This window comes from Xyrauchen texanus, chromosome 27 (genome assembly GCF_025860055.1).
Source record: "Xyrauchen texanus isolate HMW12.3.18 chromosome 27, RBS_HiC_50CHRs, whole genome shotgun sequence".
NCBI classification, from domain to species: domain Eukaryota; kingdom Metazoa; phylum Chordata; class Actinopteri; order Cypriniformes; family Catostomidae; genus Xyrauchen; species Xyrauchen texanus.
Window position 1 is genome coordinate 27,982,721 of NC_068302.1, and position 18,935 is coordinate 28,001,655.

General features: G+C 36.8%; 3 protein-coding genes across 3 annotated transcripts; 1 reads left to right on the top strand and 2 right to left on the bottom strand.

Moving 5' to 3' along the window:
* Nucleotides 1-1,383: 1,383 nt before the first annotated feature.
* porcn (porcupine O-acyltransferase) lies at nt 1,384-9,832 on the bottom strand. The gene is made up of 15 exons (XM_052094558.1): nt 9,688-9,832; nt 8,900-9,043; nt 8,584-8,776; nt 8,419-8,462; nt 7,532-7,713; nt 7,178-7,308; nt 6,655-6,675; nt 6,412-6,426; nt 6,163-6,288; nt 5,904-6,004; nt 5,600-5,676; nt 5,439-5,502; nt 5,116-5,201; nt 2,734-2,844; nt 1,384-2,646 (listed from the first exon to the last, which is right to left on the bottom strand). The coding sequence occupies exons 2-15, from the start codon at nt 9,033-9,035 to the stop codon at nt 2,545-2,547; spliced, it is 1,389 nt and encodes a 462-aa protein (XP_051950518.1). The 5' UTR covers nt 9,036-9,043; nt 9,688-9,832; the 3' UTR covers nt 1,384-2,544.
* Nucleotides 9,833-11,559: 1,727 nt separating this feature from the next.
* Nucleotides 11,560-15,245, top strand: LOC127621098 (carnitine O-palmitoyltransferase 2, mitochondrial-like). The gene is made up of 5 exons (XM_052094552.1): nt 11,560-12,021; nt 12,324-12,404; nt 12,500-12,606; nt 12,705-14,009; nt 14,170-15,245. The coding sequence occupies exons 1-5, from the start codon at nt 11,834-11,836 to the stop codon at nt 14,496-14,498; spliced, it is 2,010 nt and encodes a 669-aa protein (XP_051950512.1). The 5' UTR covers nt 11,560-11,833; the 3' UTR covers nt 14,499-15,245.
* A 1,952-nt stretch (nt 15,246-17,197) lies between these two features.
* LOC127621205 (protein mago nashi homolog) lies at nt 17,198-18,925 on the bottom strand. The gene is made up of 5 exons (XM_052094713.1): nt 18,717-18,925; nt 18,316-18,374; nt 18,113-18,223; nt 17,796-17,878; nt 17,198-17,425 (listed from the first exon to the last, which is right to left on the bottom strand). Exons 1-5 carry the CDS (start codon nt 18,805-18,807, stop codon nt 17,326-17,328), a joined length of 444 nt encoding a protein of 147 aa, XP_051950673.1. The 5' UTR covers nt 18,808-18,925; the 3' UTR covers nt 17,198-17,325.
* Nucleotides 18,926-18,935: the final 10 nt, after the last annotated feature.

The window sequence follows — 18,935 nt, forward strand, 5'->3', positions numbered from 1 at the left end:
GCCTTTAAGCAGCTTGGAAAATTCCAGAATATGATGTCAAGCCTTTAGACAATTAGCCAAGTAGCTTCTGATAGCAGGTGTACTGAATTGGAGGTGTAGCCTACCTGTGGATGTATTTTAAGGCCAACCTTTAAACTCAGTAGCCTCTTTGTTTAACATCATGGGGAAATCAAAAGAAATCAGCCAAAACCTCAGAAAGAAAAAAAAACCTTGGGAGCAATGCCCAAATGCCTGAAGGTATTCATTTGTACAAACAATAGTACTTCAGTATAAACACCATGGGACCAAGCAGCCACCATACTACTCAGGAAGGAGAACCATTCGGTCTCCTAGATTAACTTAGTTTGGTGCGAAAGGGGCAAATCAATCCCAGAACAACAGCAAAGGACCTTGTGAAGATGCTGTCTATATCCACAATAAAACGAGTCCTATATCGACATAACCTGAAAGGTTGCTCCGCAAGGAAGAAGACACTGCTCCAAAACCGCCATAAAAAAAGCTAGACTACAGTTTGAAAGTGCACATGGGGACAAATATCTCTTCATGTCCTCTGGTCTGATGAAACAAAATGGCCATAATGACCATTGTTATGTTTGGAGGAAAAAGGGTAAGACTTGCAAGCTGAAGAACACCATTCCAGCCATGACGCATGGGGTTGGCAGCATCATGATGGGGGTGCTTTGCTGCTGGAGGGACTGGTGCACTTCACAAAACAGATGCCATCATGAGGATGGAAAATTCTGTGGATATACTGAAGCAACATCTCCAAACATCAGCCAGGAAGTTAAAGCTCGGTTGCAAATGGGTCTTTCAAATGGACAATGACCCCAAGCATACCTCCAAAGTTGTGACAAAATGGCTTAAAGACAACAAAGTCAAGGTATTGGAGTGACCGTCCCAAAGCCCTGACCTCAATCTGATAGAACATTTGTAGGCCGATCTGAAAAAGCATGTGCGAGCAATGAGGCCTACAAACCTGACTCAATTACACAAGTTCTGTCAGGAGGAATGGACCAAAATTCCAGCAACTTATTGTGAGACGATTGTGGAAGGATACCCAAAACGTTTAACCCAAGTTAAACATTATAAGGCAATGCTGCCAAATACTAACAAAGTGTATGTAAACTTCTGACCCACTGGGAATGTGATGAAATAAATAAAAGCTGAAATAAATAATTCTCTCTACTATTATTCTGATATTTCACATTCTTAAAATAAAGCAGTGATACTAACTGACCTAAGATAGGGAATGTTTTCTACAATTAAATATCAGGAATTGTGAAAAAAAAAAAAAATAGTTTAAATGTGTTTGGCTAAGGTGTATGTAAACTTCTGACTTCAACTGTACATAAGAGTTAAATCATCCAAGTATTATGTCTGTAAAGTCTTCATTTAATTGTATTTGTTATTTACAAACAAATGTATGGGTTGAATTAACAATATAGTAAAACATTTTTATAAATATCACAATTAATCATAAGTTGAAAATGTAAGAACACAATAAATGAAAAGTTATTAAAACACCAATATCAATTATTTATAATTATTATTCTATTTGTGCACTTAAAAACTCATCATAGAGCAGTGTCCAATTCAACCTAATGATGTTTAAAACTACTAAATAGTAATAACAAAGTTAGAGTAATAACAAATACTGTCCTCCTAGACTCCTTGTCCCAAATACTAAATTCAGGTGTGCTGGAGGATGTGAACAATAATCTAAATTTAAACAAGTTAAATCATAAGACATGTCAAACCATGACATTAGTAAAGACACCCAGAGCTGAATACAAATAGAGCCTACTCTCTAAGATAGTTTCCAATATTGTCACCACTAAAACAATTTATTAAAAAGAGAGGATGTGAAATTTAGCTAATGTTAATTTGGAACCCTATGAGAATGAATGACCATTTAAAAATGTGGCAAGTTTGTCTCTCTTGAAATCAGAGGCAGGTATGGACATATTCTGATTGTGAATCGCAGCATGGTATGTGCTTTAGTGATACAGCATTAGCAGTTGATTTTCCATCTAGAATGAAAATGAAAGATGCAAAACCAAGTCAAGGCTGAACAAATTAACCAACCAACATTCCAGAGTTCTGGACTTCTGGGGTCATCAACAGTAGAACTCCTTTTGAGCAAGTCTGATCTCTAAAACGGCATTAAACTGTGTCTTAACTATAGAATAGAATTTAAGAACACTGGTTGAGTCTTTATTTGTGCAGTTTGACTTTAGGGCTCTCTAAAACAACTAATGAGAAGACTTACTTTTTTTTTCCACACATCTAGAAGTTGAACAAAAATTTAAAACATATATGAAATAACCCTTCTTTGAAAAACATTTAGTGTACAGCATATAATGTCATTTAGATCACCTTTGAGACATCTGGATAAATAGTAAATGTAAATCAGTTTTTGAGCACTGTGATCCCGAGTTCACAGTGATATCATAAATGGCTACAGCCCCTCCGCAGTCCATATGTACAAAACATAGTTATTGCTATTATCTCCAAATCTTTCTGTAGGTATGTAGGTTTCAGTGTTCATAGAATAAGGCGATACAGGACCCAAAGGCCAAATGTCAACCAGTGGCTTGTCCAGCTGAGCTGTGTCCATTTTTGAATGGTGTGGTTGGCCATGCTATCCTGTGGACAAAAGGATATAATTTTAAACAAAAATTAATAACATTAAATTAGGATACCATAGGATTTAATGAAAAATATGGGTGGTACCTCTTCAGAATCTGTATCATCTATGCTGGAGCCAAAGATAGAGCCCACGTATGTTAAATGTAGAACAGCTAGCATACTAAAAGTCCCGTTAACTACATATACCCACATTGCCTATGGAGAAAAAGTAAACATTAGAAATAAATCTGTTACATTGTTTAAGACGTACCATGTCATACTTTTTTTTAACCCTTTAAGCTTGGATTGGCCTGTCAGCAGAAAAAAATGAATGATCAAAATATTAATAACTACAGTCTTGACCAACACAAAATAGGTATTGTTTTAAAGCTTAGAAGCTGTACATTACAACGCATGTAGGCATTATGACCAAAACTGAACAAGTACTTTAAAATATGCAGACATATCAGAAGTGTTCAGTTTTGATAATGTATTAATAATTTTGCACTGTACATATTATTGTAATCGATAAAAACATCAAATAGCCATGTGTCATATGTCATTGGAAAGCTCTCACAGAGTAGAATACAACCAACCTATTTGTTGTACTCTCAGACTAAAATATAGCACATAATAGTTAAGTATATGTCTTGTTACATTTAAAAAGGTTTTGCTTATAAGCTGCGTTTTTGCTTACAATTTCATGAAAAATAAACAAAACATGAAATATCACATATCATTACTTAGAGGGGATTTCCGTTAAAACGAGCCCACACACAACATAGTCGGATGCATAGATCATTAGATAACCCACACAAAGCACTATGTTCACACAGTACAAAATGTGCTATCTGGTTAAAACAAGCTAGCTTTCCTGGATCAGACAAATTCATCAGAAATTTCATTTTTCAACGTCATGGAACGCTAAACCAATCATATTAGGATTCAGATCGCAACAACCAGAGGTGGAAGTCATCCAAATATGGGCAGAGAAGATTGTTCATTCTAATTACAAATGGCCACCAGGAGATGGTGCTAAGTACATGACTGACACATGACACAGACTGAATGATGTCTCAAGTGACACAGATGGGGCTTTTCCACTGCACAGTACAACTCGACTCAGCTCGCTTTTTTGGGGTTTTCCACTCTGGATAGTACCTGGTACTTTTTTTAGTACCACCTCGGTCGAGGTTCCAAGCAAGCCGAGACTAATGTGACATCAAAACCCTGCAGATCACTGATTGGTCAGGGAGAATCGTCACTACCAGCATCACTGGATTTCCGGCACACGACATCAACCTACTAGTTTTAAAGTTAGCAACAGCGATAACAGTATCATTTGTTTCCGCGACTTTCGAATTGTGAAAAAGAAATAACTGTGCGCAAAACCACACCATGGCCAATAAACGAGGTGCAGAAAACGTTAGTGATGAGAGAAACTTCGCAGGAAGTGTCTCAGCTGTTGGACACACATGGCTACCATACAGTGTAGGGAAAAGTAAAAAATAAATAAATAAACTTAAGTGACTACAGAAATATCAAGGAAAAATGTTAACTCTTTCACTTAATTTAGTTGACCGGCTACTGGAAGCTTGCTTCTAAAACAACCAGGCCAATTTAACTGTTACACTTGTGTAAAATCACCATGCAACAACTGATTTATGCAGCACAATGAACTAGTAGCTAGCAGTCGTGTTATTGTTTTGGTCAGTTTGTGTCATGTTTAAGATGATGTCATGGCAGTAGATGCGGCGCAACTATGAAAATCAGACTATAATCCCCCCCCACGTTGAGATTAAACTGCAGTAGATATACCAGATCAAAAAAATAAAGCGAGTCGAACCGGAACGTGCAGTGGAAAAGTGCCAAGAATGGAACTGAATGAGATCTCATTACTCATGCCTGCATGCTTAAGAGAGAGAACACACATTTAGTCATTGTTGTATTTTAATTAGTAATTAGTTCTTATGTACAATTATTATGTTTTATTTGTTTGGAGAGGCTATTGAACATTGGAGAAATGTTTGGACACTAGGATAAATAATTTTTGTAATGCTTTAACATTTGATTGCTTTGTCATATAAACACAAAATTGTACACAATTGACATGATTGGAACAAAACAAAAGCAGTTTTTTGGATCTACCTTATTTAAACCCTGAGATATATAAAGTCAAATCAGAAAAAAAGTTCATTTTTGTTTTAGATTTTTTCAGCAGTTTTTAGGATGATAGTCTCATAATCTATATCACTAATTGTTTTTAAAGTTTTCTTTAAAAAATAAAATAAAAAAAGTAGAGTTACAAGCCTTTAATTTTGGTCATGCCTCCAAAACAGGAAATCTTTAAAACAACTTCAGAGCTTGTTAAGATAGTTTTGTTTTAGGGTATTAAGACAACAAAATAACTAGCACAGGTAACTTTAGATACTGTATACAGATTTGTTTTTGATTTTTTTTTGTGGAAATAATGACAATATACAAGACCTTTTTATTTTGGTGTTTGCAGTCCAATGGGCATTTCTTGGAGAGGACACATGCATTTAAAATTACCGACAATCTTTTTCTCAGCACTGGAACAGACAATAAATACACAATCCATTACACACACAATTGAGAGCCCATTAAGTTGAAAGACAATCAATAGCATGTAAAAGTCTATACGGTACACTTCCATTTGAGAACTAAATTGCTAAACATAATTCAATTGCACTGATGTAAATGTTAAGTAGAGCTATTGGATGTTGCAATAATTGACAACAAAAAAGACCTCAGCATTAATAGGTATTAGCTATTAAAGAGATACTCACCATGCTCAATGTATGTTATGAATCCTAGGGTAAATAGCACTGCCCCAATATGGAAGCTTAGACCCTGTGGGCACAGAAATAAAATGGTTTTACTTAAGGCTGAGAAAGACTGCAATTAATTAAACCAAGTGAACTATGTCAAAGAGCCAAAACACACTCACATGAAGCAGGGCGCTCACTGTATAAGTCAAGATAATAGCTGTAAAGTTCCCATATCTAAGGGACTTTTTAAACACATCTAAAAAAGGAGGGAAAATAGGACTTATACAAATACTTGGAGATAAGACAAAACAATAAACAAAAACATTGTATAAACGGTCTAAATTAAAGCTGGTCATGCTGTATTTCAAGGCTGGCCTTTGGAGGGAATGTGAAATTAACTTTTTCAAATTGTAAAATATATTTCTGGGTGTTGCAGAAGCAAATAATACCAACACTTAAACAAATAACCATACAAAAACATACAAGTATTGAGCCAGCGGGACATGGAAAGGTTCCAGGAAGTGACCACCTCCACCATAGACCTTGGAAACTCAACATTTAGTGGCTTCGCTATTGTCATGTCCCTGGAAAGACAGAAACAGCACAATAGAAAGACTGAGTGAAAGACAGAAAGGAGGGGAGAAGATGGAATATAAGTATAAGGCCAATTAATTATTTTTTTTTTTTGTGGCATTTATTCATTAGTGTATTGGTATTATGTCAATCTCTCATTTGTACAAACCATTTAAGATTGTCTTTTTCCTCTGTGAAACCAGCTCCTGCCAGTGTGGCAGTTGTCTCACCAAGGTAACTCACAAAGTAATTACTGAAATGGAAGGACAGGGTATTCTCATAGCCTTGTAGCCACCTAGTGAAGGAGAAATCACAAAGTTGAAGGTTATCACAGGTTAGAGGCAAAAAAAAGCAAAGAACAGACATGACATGACACTATTGCGTTTTGTCGGTAAAAGCTTGGCTGATGCTTGCTTACCTTGTAATCGAGCCTCTGAAAAACATTGAAATATGAAGTGAAATTTATAAATAAACACAATACAAAACTAAAGGATAGAAGTGGATAAAATGTATATAAATTACGCATAACTCTGTAGTCTAACCAAATATAAGCCGGTTGTTTTAGCTGATAAACATGTCTTTGCGTGCAATAATTTGTCTATATTCTTCATGCCATCATTCCATTTTACTAGTCAATAATATACAGTAAGTTGGATTATACCTTATCTTTCGCCTCTTCTTGCTGGGGAAAAATAGTAAGATATGACAGATCAGACACTGTAAAAAGTTGTAACCCACAGTTGTTACCTTATGGAGCTATTTTTACTTCATCTAACCCTTAAATTAGTTTAGTTAGCGTAATCTACTGTATTCAGGTTGATTCAGTACATAATATTTTTGACTTGAATAAAAACCTAATTTTACCATATGAAGCATATTTGTAGGTTAGCATGTTTTCAGTGTAAAAATGGAGAGCCTTCAAAACATAAACAAAACAAGCCAAACATATTTCTCCATCTATATTCAAATGCACAATTCAATCCACCACTTGGTCATATTTTTTAAAGACAGCATATTTGCGAAAATATCCAAATGGCATACCAACAGCAATTTTATAACACTAACGAAAGAACCCTTTTGCATCTTAAAACATCAGTACACTAGTTAATTCAACACTATACAGACATTATTAATTAATGATGGCTAGGACTGGTCAAACTGAAGCTTCTCTAATTTACACTCACTTGCGGAGAAGCTTGTCTCCAAAGACTGGGATGAAATAGGGAAAAAGATAGGGTGCAACACAGTTGGAGATAACCAGACAGAGCTGGCTCTTCACACAGCTGCTGACTGACTTCACAAACCAGGAGACGCTCTATGGAAAAGAATAGACAATTTCATTTAAATTCAACATTTTAGAGTCTTATGTATTACTTTTATGCTGCCTTTATGTGCTTTTTAGAGTTTAAAAGTTTTGGTCACCATTCACATGCATTGTATGGACCATCAGAGCTGATATATTCATCTAAAAAAAATATCGGTGAACTATTCCTTCAATTCCATTTTTTTGTCTGAGGGCTGTTAAAGATGAGACTCACAAGTTTTTGACTCTCCACTGCATCCATGTAGTTGTTGAAGCTGATCCAGGGCCCAAAGATCACCGTCCCCACAAAGTAAATGTAGCCCATGAACTCCATTGGGGAGGGCACTTTCTCTACTATGCCTTTGTCTAAGTCAAAAGCCAGAGAAACTGCCTTCATGGCCACTACCATCTGGGAACCTGGGTGACCATGACAACAATATTATGTCCATTTTAGGCACAGTCATGTGTAATGAACATCTATCCACTAGCCTGGTCATTGATATCAATTAAAGGGATAGTTCAAACCAAAATGAAAACCCTCAATTTACTCCCCTTCATGCCATCCCCAATGTTTATCGTTTGTTTGTCCATACAGTGCAAGTGAATGGAGAACACAATTTGAAGCTATGAAAAGCAAATAAAGGCAGCATAAAAGTAACACATTTGACTTCAGTGTTTAAATCCATATCTTCACAAGTGATATGATAAGTGTGGGAGTGAAACCGCTAAATATTTTTTTCTATAAATTCTCCAGCCTGCCTAGTAGGTGGCAATATGCATAAAGAATGCGAATCGCCAAAAACAAAAAAAAGACTGTGGAAGTGAAAGTGGAGATTTATGGAAAAAAGGAATTAAATATTGATCTGTTTCTCACCCTCACCTATCATAACACTTCTGAAGATATAGATTTAACCACTGGAGTCTTATGGATTACTTTTATACTGCCTTTGTGTGCTTTTTGAGCTTCAAAGTTCAGGCCACATTCACTTGCATTGAATGGACAAACAGAGCGGAGATATTCTTCTAAAAATCTTCATTTGGGATGACATGAGGTTGAGTAAATGAGAGAATTTTCATTTTTATGCAAACTATCCCTTTTACAAAATAGCATTACAGACCGACCTCTCATTTTATGCCAGGTAATTGTATCCATCATATGCAACTCTCTGAAACAGAAAGTACAAAATGATATACCACTGTACCTCGAATTTACCAGGCTCTATTAAAAGTTATTATCTATACTAAAATGCAACACAGATGATAGTGTGAGATAATGTGTCTTCACACCCCAGAAGCAGGTAGATGAGGATTGTGATGGATAGAAAGGGGCCACGGCTGCTAGAATGACGACACAGGAAGAGGATGAGGTAGCAGAGTACGCTGAGAAGCACAACCCAAACCATGTGCAGCTCAAAGAAGAGGTAGAGAGTGTAAAAGCCACCTGATACCGTACTAAGGTGTTTCACAAAAGAGGGCAGACCTAAGAGAGATAGGATGATAGGTTGAAAAATTAATACATTTTCTTCAGAGCCTGATTTTGTACTTAATGGCACAAAATCATTAAAGCTTCACAGTAAATACCCTGTTGTATAACCCATCTTACCAAATCTCCACAGCAGCCTACACACTATGCAGATGAGCATCAGCTGCCATACTTGTTCTAGACCCTGCAGGACAGTCGGGAGCATGCAGCTTGTTCCCAGCTCCTGGAAAAACTCATGTCTGCTCAGAGCTCCCATTTCTGTGTCTGTTGGACATGGAGGGGGGAAAACAAGAGTAAACATTTTAAAAGCAAAAAGATAAATCTATAAAGCCACTGAGTTGTTGGGGAGGGGGTGTTCTGGGCAGCTTCAAATGTAAAGATAAGATCAAGACTGTATTGTATTGAGGTCAGTACAGGGTACATGTCAAATTAATCTCACAGGACTGAATGCCATGGCATGGCACATATGTGGTTACAACTGGTCAGTCATATAAATTACATAAATTAATCCTCTGGAATTTAAAGGAGATTTGAGAAAAGCATTATTGTAGGTATTCTGAATGAATTTGTTAAATTAACAAATGCTTTGTCCTGGATCGTCGTGGAGTGTCCAAATAATCATACCTCCGCCAGATTTGAAATACCCTAGCACCGCAATGCAGACAGCATGCGTGATCTACAACGGTCTGACGGACAAGCTATTGTGAAAACGACGACAGGCGTACACCCATTGAATGGCGAAAAATAATGCTCGAAAATTAAATACAGCGTTCGTAATAGAAATAGAGGAGAAGGATAAATAAATTCACCCCCTCCTCCAACTGAGATATAAACGCTATAAGAATCCAGCGTCTTTCGGTGCCTTCCATTGTGGTTTGTATGTATTCTCATATATATATTTCGCTTACCTAAATTTCCTCTTTCATTAAAAGTAAAGTGAGATTCAGCCCAGTTCTAATCCAAATAAGGACAATTATGTCGTGTTTCCAATGCAGATGATGCTGGTAATGAGCCTGATGTAGCTGATTCCCGTTGATGCTGTCCGTGATTCATACTTCCAGCATCCCAAAAGGGACGTCCCACGACCAATCATTTTCCTAGGCATATGCGGCTATACCAATCATATAAGAGGAACAGATTGAAAAGGAGATGCTCCTCCAATCGTGGGGCTTGTGAGCTTGGAGTCTGCATGCCTGTCAAAGCTTGATATATTTTGACATTTGGGACATAATACATTGTTTAATTGTATTATACATTTACAAATAAAATAAGTATATAATCTACAACGAATTATTGCTCATGTTTTTAACCTGATGGAATTATGTTTTTCTGGTAAGACGTCTTCATTTATCGTTGTTTTGAGTAAAGGTCCAAAATGCATTTCAGTCGAATCATTAGACGGATTGCAAAGCAGAGCCTTTATTTACCTTACTAAACTTACCTTTTCTCGCCGTGCATTATATGTCCATTTCTAACTTTTAACTAGTAACTTTGTTTATGTGACGTTTACGTGATGTAATTTTCTTGTAAAGCGACTTTGAACCTTGAAATGGCGTTATAAATTAAACATTATTGTTTTTTTTACAGAAAATATAATTTTCGTTGCCTACAAATTTCTTTACCAAGGAGCATTTAGCCCAAGACGGACCACTTGTATTAAAATGAATGGGATAAAATGGACCGCATATTATGGCGGATGTAGAAAAAAAAAAAAATTCCCGTTTAGATACAGACATCTACGGAAGAGGATTAGGGCCAAGCAATAATAAAAAAATAAAACCATCTCGAGAATAAAGTCATTATAATGCGAGATTAAACTCGTTAAATTTCGAGAAAAAAGTCGAAATACAATCTTGAGAATAAAGTCATTAAATATCGAGATTAAACTCGTTAAATTTCGAGAAAAAAGTCTAAATACAATCTTGAGAATAAACTCATTAAATATCAAGATTAAAGTCATTATAATGCGAGATTAAACTCGTTAAATTTCGAGAAAAAAGTCGAAATAAACTCATTAAATATCGAGATTAAAGTCATTATAATGCGAGATTAAACTCGTTAAATTTCGAGAAAAAAGTCGAAATAAACTCATTAAATATCGAGATTAAAGTCATTATAATGCGAGATTAAACTCGTTAAATTTCGAGAAAAAAGTCGAAATACAATCTTGAGAATAAACTCATTAAATATCGAGAATAAAGTCGTTGTGTTTCGAGAAAAAACTCGTTAAGTTTAATCTCGCATTATAATGACTTTATTCTCGATATTTAATGAGTTTATTCTCAAGATTGTATTTTGACTTTTTTCTCGAAATTTAACGAGTTTAATCTCGCATTATAATGACTTTAATCTCGAGATGGCTTTATTTTTTTTATTATTGCTTGGCCCTAATCCTCTTCCGTAGACATCAACTCGAGAACGCGCATTCGCATTAGCTGAACCAACCTGAAAATAGTGGGTTTTTTTTTTTTTTTGCGTAATCTGACCTAAATTAGCACAATTTATGAGACAATTTTGTCAGATTTTACAGCTGATTTGACATTTGTTATTTTATCGAAATTTTGACCAACAGTTTTGGAGATTTCCGTCTTTCCCCATTCAAATAAATAGGAGTTGTAATTTTACAACGGAGTTGCGACTTTTTAAGTCACTTGTATCCATAGAAAATGTATGCCAAAGATGGCCGCCGAGAGGACTTACTTAATGAGACTTTGATGGAGAGCCAGGGACTTTTATTTTGAAAAAGGGGACAGTTCGTGACGCGGAAGTAATGAGTCAAATATTAAAATCAGATTTTTGTTGTTGTTTAGCTGTGAAGTAGCCGGGTTTTTTTTTTAATAAACATGCAACTTGTTGGGACAAAACTTTTTAGGTTTGACTAATATTTTCACAGGTAATTCATAATTGAATTGTTGGCTCTACTGACAGGGACTGAATTGCTCTGCATTTATCAGAGACCCTGAATTCTTTCACTGTGTTGGCAGCTTACAGAACTATCAAACAAGACGGACGCTTTCAAATACCAAATTTATAACTCCTCACATTGAAAGTTGCATGATGGCAGGGTTGCTTTTTACGCAATATTACTCAACACTGGGTAAATTAAAACTTTTGAGGAATAATACTGCACTGAGAGTCCTGACTACCACTCAGCGCCAACACAGCACTAATGATGGAGCTGGAATTGAGTATTTGCACAAAAGTGTCGTCCCGACAATGCATTACCAGAAGAGTTTACCAAGGTAGGGGGATTTCTTACACATATATGATATAAATGCATCTCTACAATTTTTTTTAATACGATACTGACAATGATTGTAACTCTTAAATACTACATTTAAAACATGTCTATGTGGGTTTCATGTCATATTAGAGAATGTAGGTGAAAGTGCAACCTTGCACTATAAATACGCAAGGGGGATGTGGGACACGGTGTTACATGAAAATATGTCCCCCTTGCTCCGATTTTAGTTCCTTTTATTTATTTATTTTTGTGGTAAATTTTAACGGTTGAATTACATTTAATAATGAATGACATTTACAGATTACCAGTCCCCAAATTGGAGGATACAATACAGAGATATTTGGCAGCCCAAATACCCCTGCTTAATGATGAACAGTACAGGTAATGAGCTAAGGGATCTGTATAAATATTTCTTAGCTGAATAAACTCGAGTTTTCACATTTCTATGTCTATTCTGTACCCTTGAAATCCTACAGTAATACGGAGAAAGTAGCACATGACTTCCAGAATGGTATAGGCAAGCAGTTGCATGAAGAACTTGTGACCTTAGACAAGAACAACAAGCAAACCAGCTATATCTCAGGTAGGATTCCATTCCATTTTGAACCATTCTATGCATAACTGAATTAATATTTTCTGATTTTCAGGCCCATTACTCGATTTATCTGTTTTGTTTTGTAGCTCCATGGTTTGACATGTACCTGTCTGCACGAGAGTCTGTTGTGCTTAACTTTAACCCCTTCATGTCCTTTAACCCTGACCCCAAACTGGAGTACAACAATCAGCTTTTGCGGGCCACCAACATGGTCTGTTCGGCTGTGCGGTTTATGAAGACCCTGCGTGCTGGTCTGCTTGAACCTGAGGTGTTTCACCTTAACCCTGCCAAAAGTGACACAGACAGTTTCAAGAAGCTGATCCGATGGGTGCCCTCCTCCATCTCATGGTTCGGAGCTTACATGGTAAATGCGTATCCTCTGGATATGTCCCAATACTTCCGCCTCTTCAACTCCACACGTATACCAAAGTACAATCGCGATAAGCTCTTTACAGATGAGAAGGGCCACCACCTGCTTGTGATAAGACGAGGCAACTTGTATGTGTTTGATGCATTGGATCGGGATGGTAACCTGATAAATCCCGCTGAGATTCAAGCTCACCTGAAATACATCCTAGCAGACCCTACACCTGCTCCTGCATTTCCTTTGGGTGTTCTAACTAGTGAGAACAGAAACACATGGGCAGGGTTAAGACAAAAGCTTCTGGATTCAGGAAACGGTGAAGCTCTGAATTTAGTAGACACTGCTCTGTTTTGCCTCTGCCTGGATGAGGAGGACATGAGAGACCATATCCACATCTCCCACAACATGCTTCATGGGGACGGCTGCAACCGCTGGTATGACAAGTCCTTCAGTATCATCTTGGCTAAGGACGGGCAGGCGGCCATCAACTTTGAGCACTCCTGGGGCGATGGCGTGGCTGTCCTACGTTTCCAGAATGAGGTCTTCAAGGACACCACTGAGAAGCCTCTGGTTGGCCCTGGTTCTCCACCAGCATCCGTGGACTCTGCCTCTGCAGTTAAGCAGTTAGAGTTCAAACTTAATGCAGAGTTAGAAGCTGGAATCTCAAAGGCCAAAGAGAACTTCCATGCTGCAGTGTCAAAGCTCACCATTGATGCCATGGAGTTCAAGAAAGGTGGAAAGGTGCAACTTAAGAAAAATAAGCTAAGCCCAGATGCCATTGCCCAACTGGCTTTCCAGATGGGCTTCCTACGGCAGTACGGGCAGACTGTTGCCACATATGAGTCCTGCAGCACTGCAGCCTTTAAACACGGTCGCACGGAAACTATACGTCCTGCTAGCATTCACACAAAATCCTGTGTCAAGGCCTTCATCCAGCAGCCTGGACAGCACACAGTTGAACAGTTAAAAGGGCTGCTGAATGAATGCTCCAAATACCACAGCCAACTCACTAAAGAGGCAGCCATGGGTGAGTGTAACAACTTGTAAATCACATTCAAAAGGTGTAGTGTACATTTGAAAGCTACATTTATATTAATCTTACCAATACTGAGCTAGGAAATGTAATCTATATCTTTAAGATTTTAAGTCTGTTATTGTCGTTAATTTCTTTTTGCATTTACACCTAGGTCAAGGGTTTGATCGGCATCTTTTTGCCATGCGCTACCTGGCTAATTCTAAAGGAATTGCACTGCCTAGTCTGTACCTGGACTCAGCCTATGCCACCATAAACCACAATATTTTGTCCACCAGTACTCTCACTAGCCCTGCGGTCAGTCTTGGCGGATTCGCTCCTGTGGTGCCTGATGGTTTCGGAGTGGGCTATGGTGTCCATGATGAATGGATTGGGTGCAACGTGTCCAGCTACCCTTCCAGAAATGTTCATGAATTCCTTAAGTGCGTTCACAAGTCCTTGGAAGACATTTTTACAGTCCTCGATGGAAAGCCCATTCATTAAAAGATCACATCTGTTGAAGAAGTCGATTAGAGCAATGGGCATTTTCAAATAGTCTGGATTCAGAACATCTGTTTTTTGTTTTTCTGTTATCAGACAATGACTTATTGTATATCATTGTTATCTTTAAAAGTTGACTGTAGATCTAAATGAGCTTTATACTTTTTGGATGGCAAATGTATGATGCTTAAGAAACTGATCAATGAGCAAAAAACATAAATGGTTAGGGCATGCTAGATAATGTTTTGAAATGCAAGTGTTTTAAAAAACAATTATAGCAAATCTACTGTATTTTAACTTTTGCAATACAATTTTCCGCTTTATTAAATCAGAAATGAGTTTTATTGTCACTGTAGAGGTATGTCAATCATCTTCAATATTGATAGAAACCTGTCTCCTAAATGCTCCTTTTATCTATCAATGTAATTATTTAGGACACTGGATTTTTCACTTCAAGATGAAGTACTTTTGTTCATTTTTACCCAAATTTATCTCTGCATCATACACAACAGAAGGACATATAAAGTGTTCACAAATGCTTAGTAAATGAATTTACATTAAATATTAAATATTTATTTTTCTGTGCCTTAACGAGATGCGAGAACATAAAGGAATTAAAAAAAGATAAATCTTTGTCATATGAAACTGTATCTGATTGTAAAAAGTCTGTAACAAAGCTGAATAAACATTTTCATCGGTTGACATAGTTCAGCCACAAATTAACATATTTGTGGGCATCACATGCCTATTGTGTACAACCTTCTGTTGACCTCCACTTACAAAGTGCATAAGAACTACAATTAAAGGGATAGTTCACCAAAAAATTTATATTCTCCTGTAACTCGCCCTCATGCCATCCCAAATGTGTGACAACTTCTGCTGAACACAAAGATTTTTTGCAGAATATCTCAGCTCTGTAGGTCCTCATAATACAAGTGAAAAGGTACCAAATTTTACAAAAAGTACGTAAAGGTAGGGTTCAAGTAATCCATAAGACTCCAATGGTTAAAACTATTGATGAATTTGGAATTGCATATTACCATACTATACTACTCTTGCTATTTCTACCAGAAAGATATGGCAGGAGTACGAGCAGTATGCAATTCAGAACGCAGCCTATATCTTCAGAAGCATTACGACAGGTGTGGTTGAGTGACGGATCAACATTTAAGTCCTTTTCTAATATAAATTCTTCTCCCTGCCCAGGAGGTGGCAATATACACAAAGAATGTAAATTTTCAAAAACAAAAGAATGTGAAAGTTGAGATTGATAGTAAAAAAGGACTTAAACTGACTGTCATAAGTTTGGAATAATGTACAGATTTTACTAATATGGAAAGAAAAAGGTACTTTAATTACCAAAGTGGATTTCAACTGATCACAATAAATAGTCAGGACATTAATAACATGGAAAATTACTATTACAATTTGAAAGAAATTTAAACTTGTTAAACTACTTTCAGAGTTCTCATCAAAAATCCTCCACGTTCAGCAATGACAGCTCTGCAGATCCTTGGCATTCTAACTGTCAGTTTGTCCAGATACTCAGGTGGCTTTTTATCCCACGCTTCCTGTAGCACTTGCCATAGATGTGGCTGTCTTGTCGGGCACTTCTCACTCACCTTACAGTCTAGCTGATCCCACAAAAGCTCAATGGGGTTAAGATCCGTAACACTCTTTTCCAATGTCTGTTTCTTTGCCCACTCTAACCATTTCTTTGTTTTTCTGTTTCCAAAATTGCTTTTTCTTTGCAATTCTTCCCAGCTGAGGCATCCATTTCTCAAACTAGATACTCTGATGTACTTACCCTCTTGTTTATAGTTGTACATCTGGCCTTCCACATCTCTTTCTGCCCTTGATAGAGCCAGTTGTCCTGTCTTTGAAGACTGTAGTGTACACCTTTATATGAAATCTTCAGTTTTTTGGCAATTTCAAGCATCGTATAGCCTTCATTCCTCAAAACAATGATTGACTGACGAGTTTCAACAAAAAGTGGTTTCTTTTTTAGACATTTTTTACTTAATATTGACCTTAAGACATGCCAGTCTACTGCATACTGTGACGACAAAAAAACAAAACAATGGTAAGCTTCATTTAACGAACCAAATAGCTTTCAACTGTGTTTGATATAATGGAAAGTGATTTTCTATAACCAAAATCAGCAATTTGGATGATTACTAAAGGATAAGGTTTTGGAGTGATGGCTGCTGGAAATTGGGCATGTCTAGATTTTATCAAAAATTACTTTTTTTTCCAAATAGTGATGGTGCTTTTTTACATCAGTTATGTTCTGACTTTCCTTTTTGATCAGCTAAATGCCACTTTGGCGAATTAAAGTACCAATTTCCTTCCTAAACAGCACAATCTGTACATCATTCCAAACTTTTGGCCTCCTGTGTAAATGTTTATCCGTTTCTCACACACACCTATCATATCACTTCTGAAGATATGCATTTAATCACTGGAGTCTTAAGGATTCATTTTATGCCACCATACATTTTTTTTGACCTTTCAAAATGTTGGTACCCATTCACTTGCATTGTGAGGACCTACAGAGCTGAAATATAGAGAAGTATTATGTTTGGATGAACTATCGTTTTAAGATCTAATTTTGAAAAAATACAACATATGCATTTTCATCCCAACTTGAAAATAATTATGTGCTTTTGAAATGGAGAAACCAATGTGAAGAGAAATAACAATAGACCAAGTTTTTATTTAAAAAAAAGACAACAACAAAAAAAGCTAACCACCAAGCAATATACAAATGTTGACAGTGGGGAAAACAACCAAAATATGATTTTCATCCAGAGTAAAAGCAGCAGGGCAGTTAGATGGGCTTGATTTTAAAGTGAAGCCCAATGAGACTGAAAACAAGGCATTTGAGATCCTGGACCAGATAGTAGAACACTCGGAGCCCTTCTGGGTCCCTGAGGAGTAAGATCACCAATGTATGTTACCACTCTTATAACACAGATCACAATAAGTACACCTGACATTGTAGAACGCAGCACTGAGTAGACAAAAGTAACCAGTAGATTTTTGGGAACTAACAAAATGCAGCTCCTATTGTAAGTGATTTAAGAATAAACTCTCTTCTTTCAAAATCTTTACTTCTGTACTACGCTTGTGTACTCCTGAAACTCGGCATTGCTGTGAATATTGTTGGCTTCACTGATCTACAGTGATTGTCTATTGTCTGATAAATTGCTTGTGATGTTCCTTTTTTGGAAATCACTTCGGAAAAATGCATCTGCTACATGATTACGGGTTAAGAATCAATCTATGAAATATACTTACTTGGACTGGTTGACATCAATTAAAGATCCGATTTTCGAAGTCGTGAAAGAGATGTGTTCATCACCAATGACAATCTCGAGTTCCTTAAAAAGAACAGAGAGGAATGATTAGCATGTTCAATTAGATTTAAGACCCATACGGTGACCACAGCAATGACTGGACAGTGTTTTTGCATAAAAAACTTGATGCATGATGTAGTTCTTTCATATAAAATGGACTATATTAAGACAGTGGTTTAAAAAAAAAAGTACATACTTGGTAGTATCAACATAATACTAAAAGGCTGAGGTAACAAGGTGTAATTGTTGCCCACAAACCTGTCGGCCGACCCTGTCTGGAGGAGGCCACAAAGCATCGTCTTCTTTTGTAATCTCACTATCGTCTATGATCCTCTTCAACTCTTCCATCACACTCTTATGAACATATGCCTGAAAGAGGTGGGAAAAAACACATAAACCCCATTTAATGCAAATTATTCAGACATATAATAAACGTGACGTTATCAAGCAGCCTACTTTACCTCTTTTCTGATCATGACGTCATTCTTGTAGTTACTGTTGTTGGCATATCTCAGCTTGCCTGGTTGAAAACACAAAATAAATCAATTAAAAGTTGTTTATGGGAAAGCATTTAATCTGTAAATGTCCCTTTGAAGTATTCTATCATAAAACGAACAACTATAGAAATAATACAGCTGGAACATTCTATGGGTTCCATGCTCAAACTGCATTAAAATATTAGTAAATGTTTTACACAACAAATATGTATCATTGCTAAACAAATCAGACAGTAACATCAGCCTTTAATGACTTTCTTACAAGATTATTAGAACAGTATTCTAGCCCTACTAGAAGGATCATGCAAACAGCACATCAACATAAAGAATGTTAGCACGTTAGCAAGCTAAAGTTGGCGCCTCACCGTCTGGTCTGAATTCAAATTCAAGAAATTCGTGGCCGAATTTTCCTTTATGGCCCACATAGTACCTCAGATAGAAGTCACTCGTGGACATACTTGTGCAAAATATTAAAATAAGGAGCTATGTATCTAAATTAACGCACGGATACTCTTCCTTAAACGAATCGCCTGAGCTTAGACGATCAACATGAAATCGCATGAGTACTGCAGGGCGCCCTATGA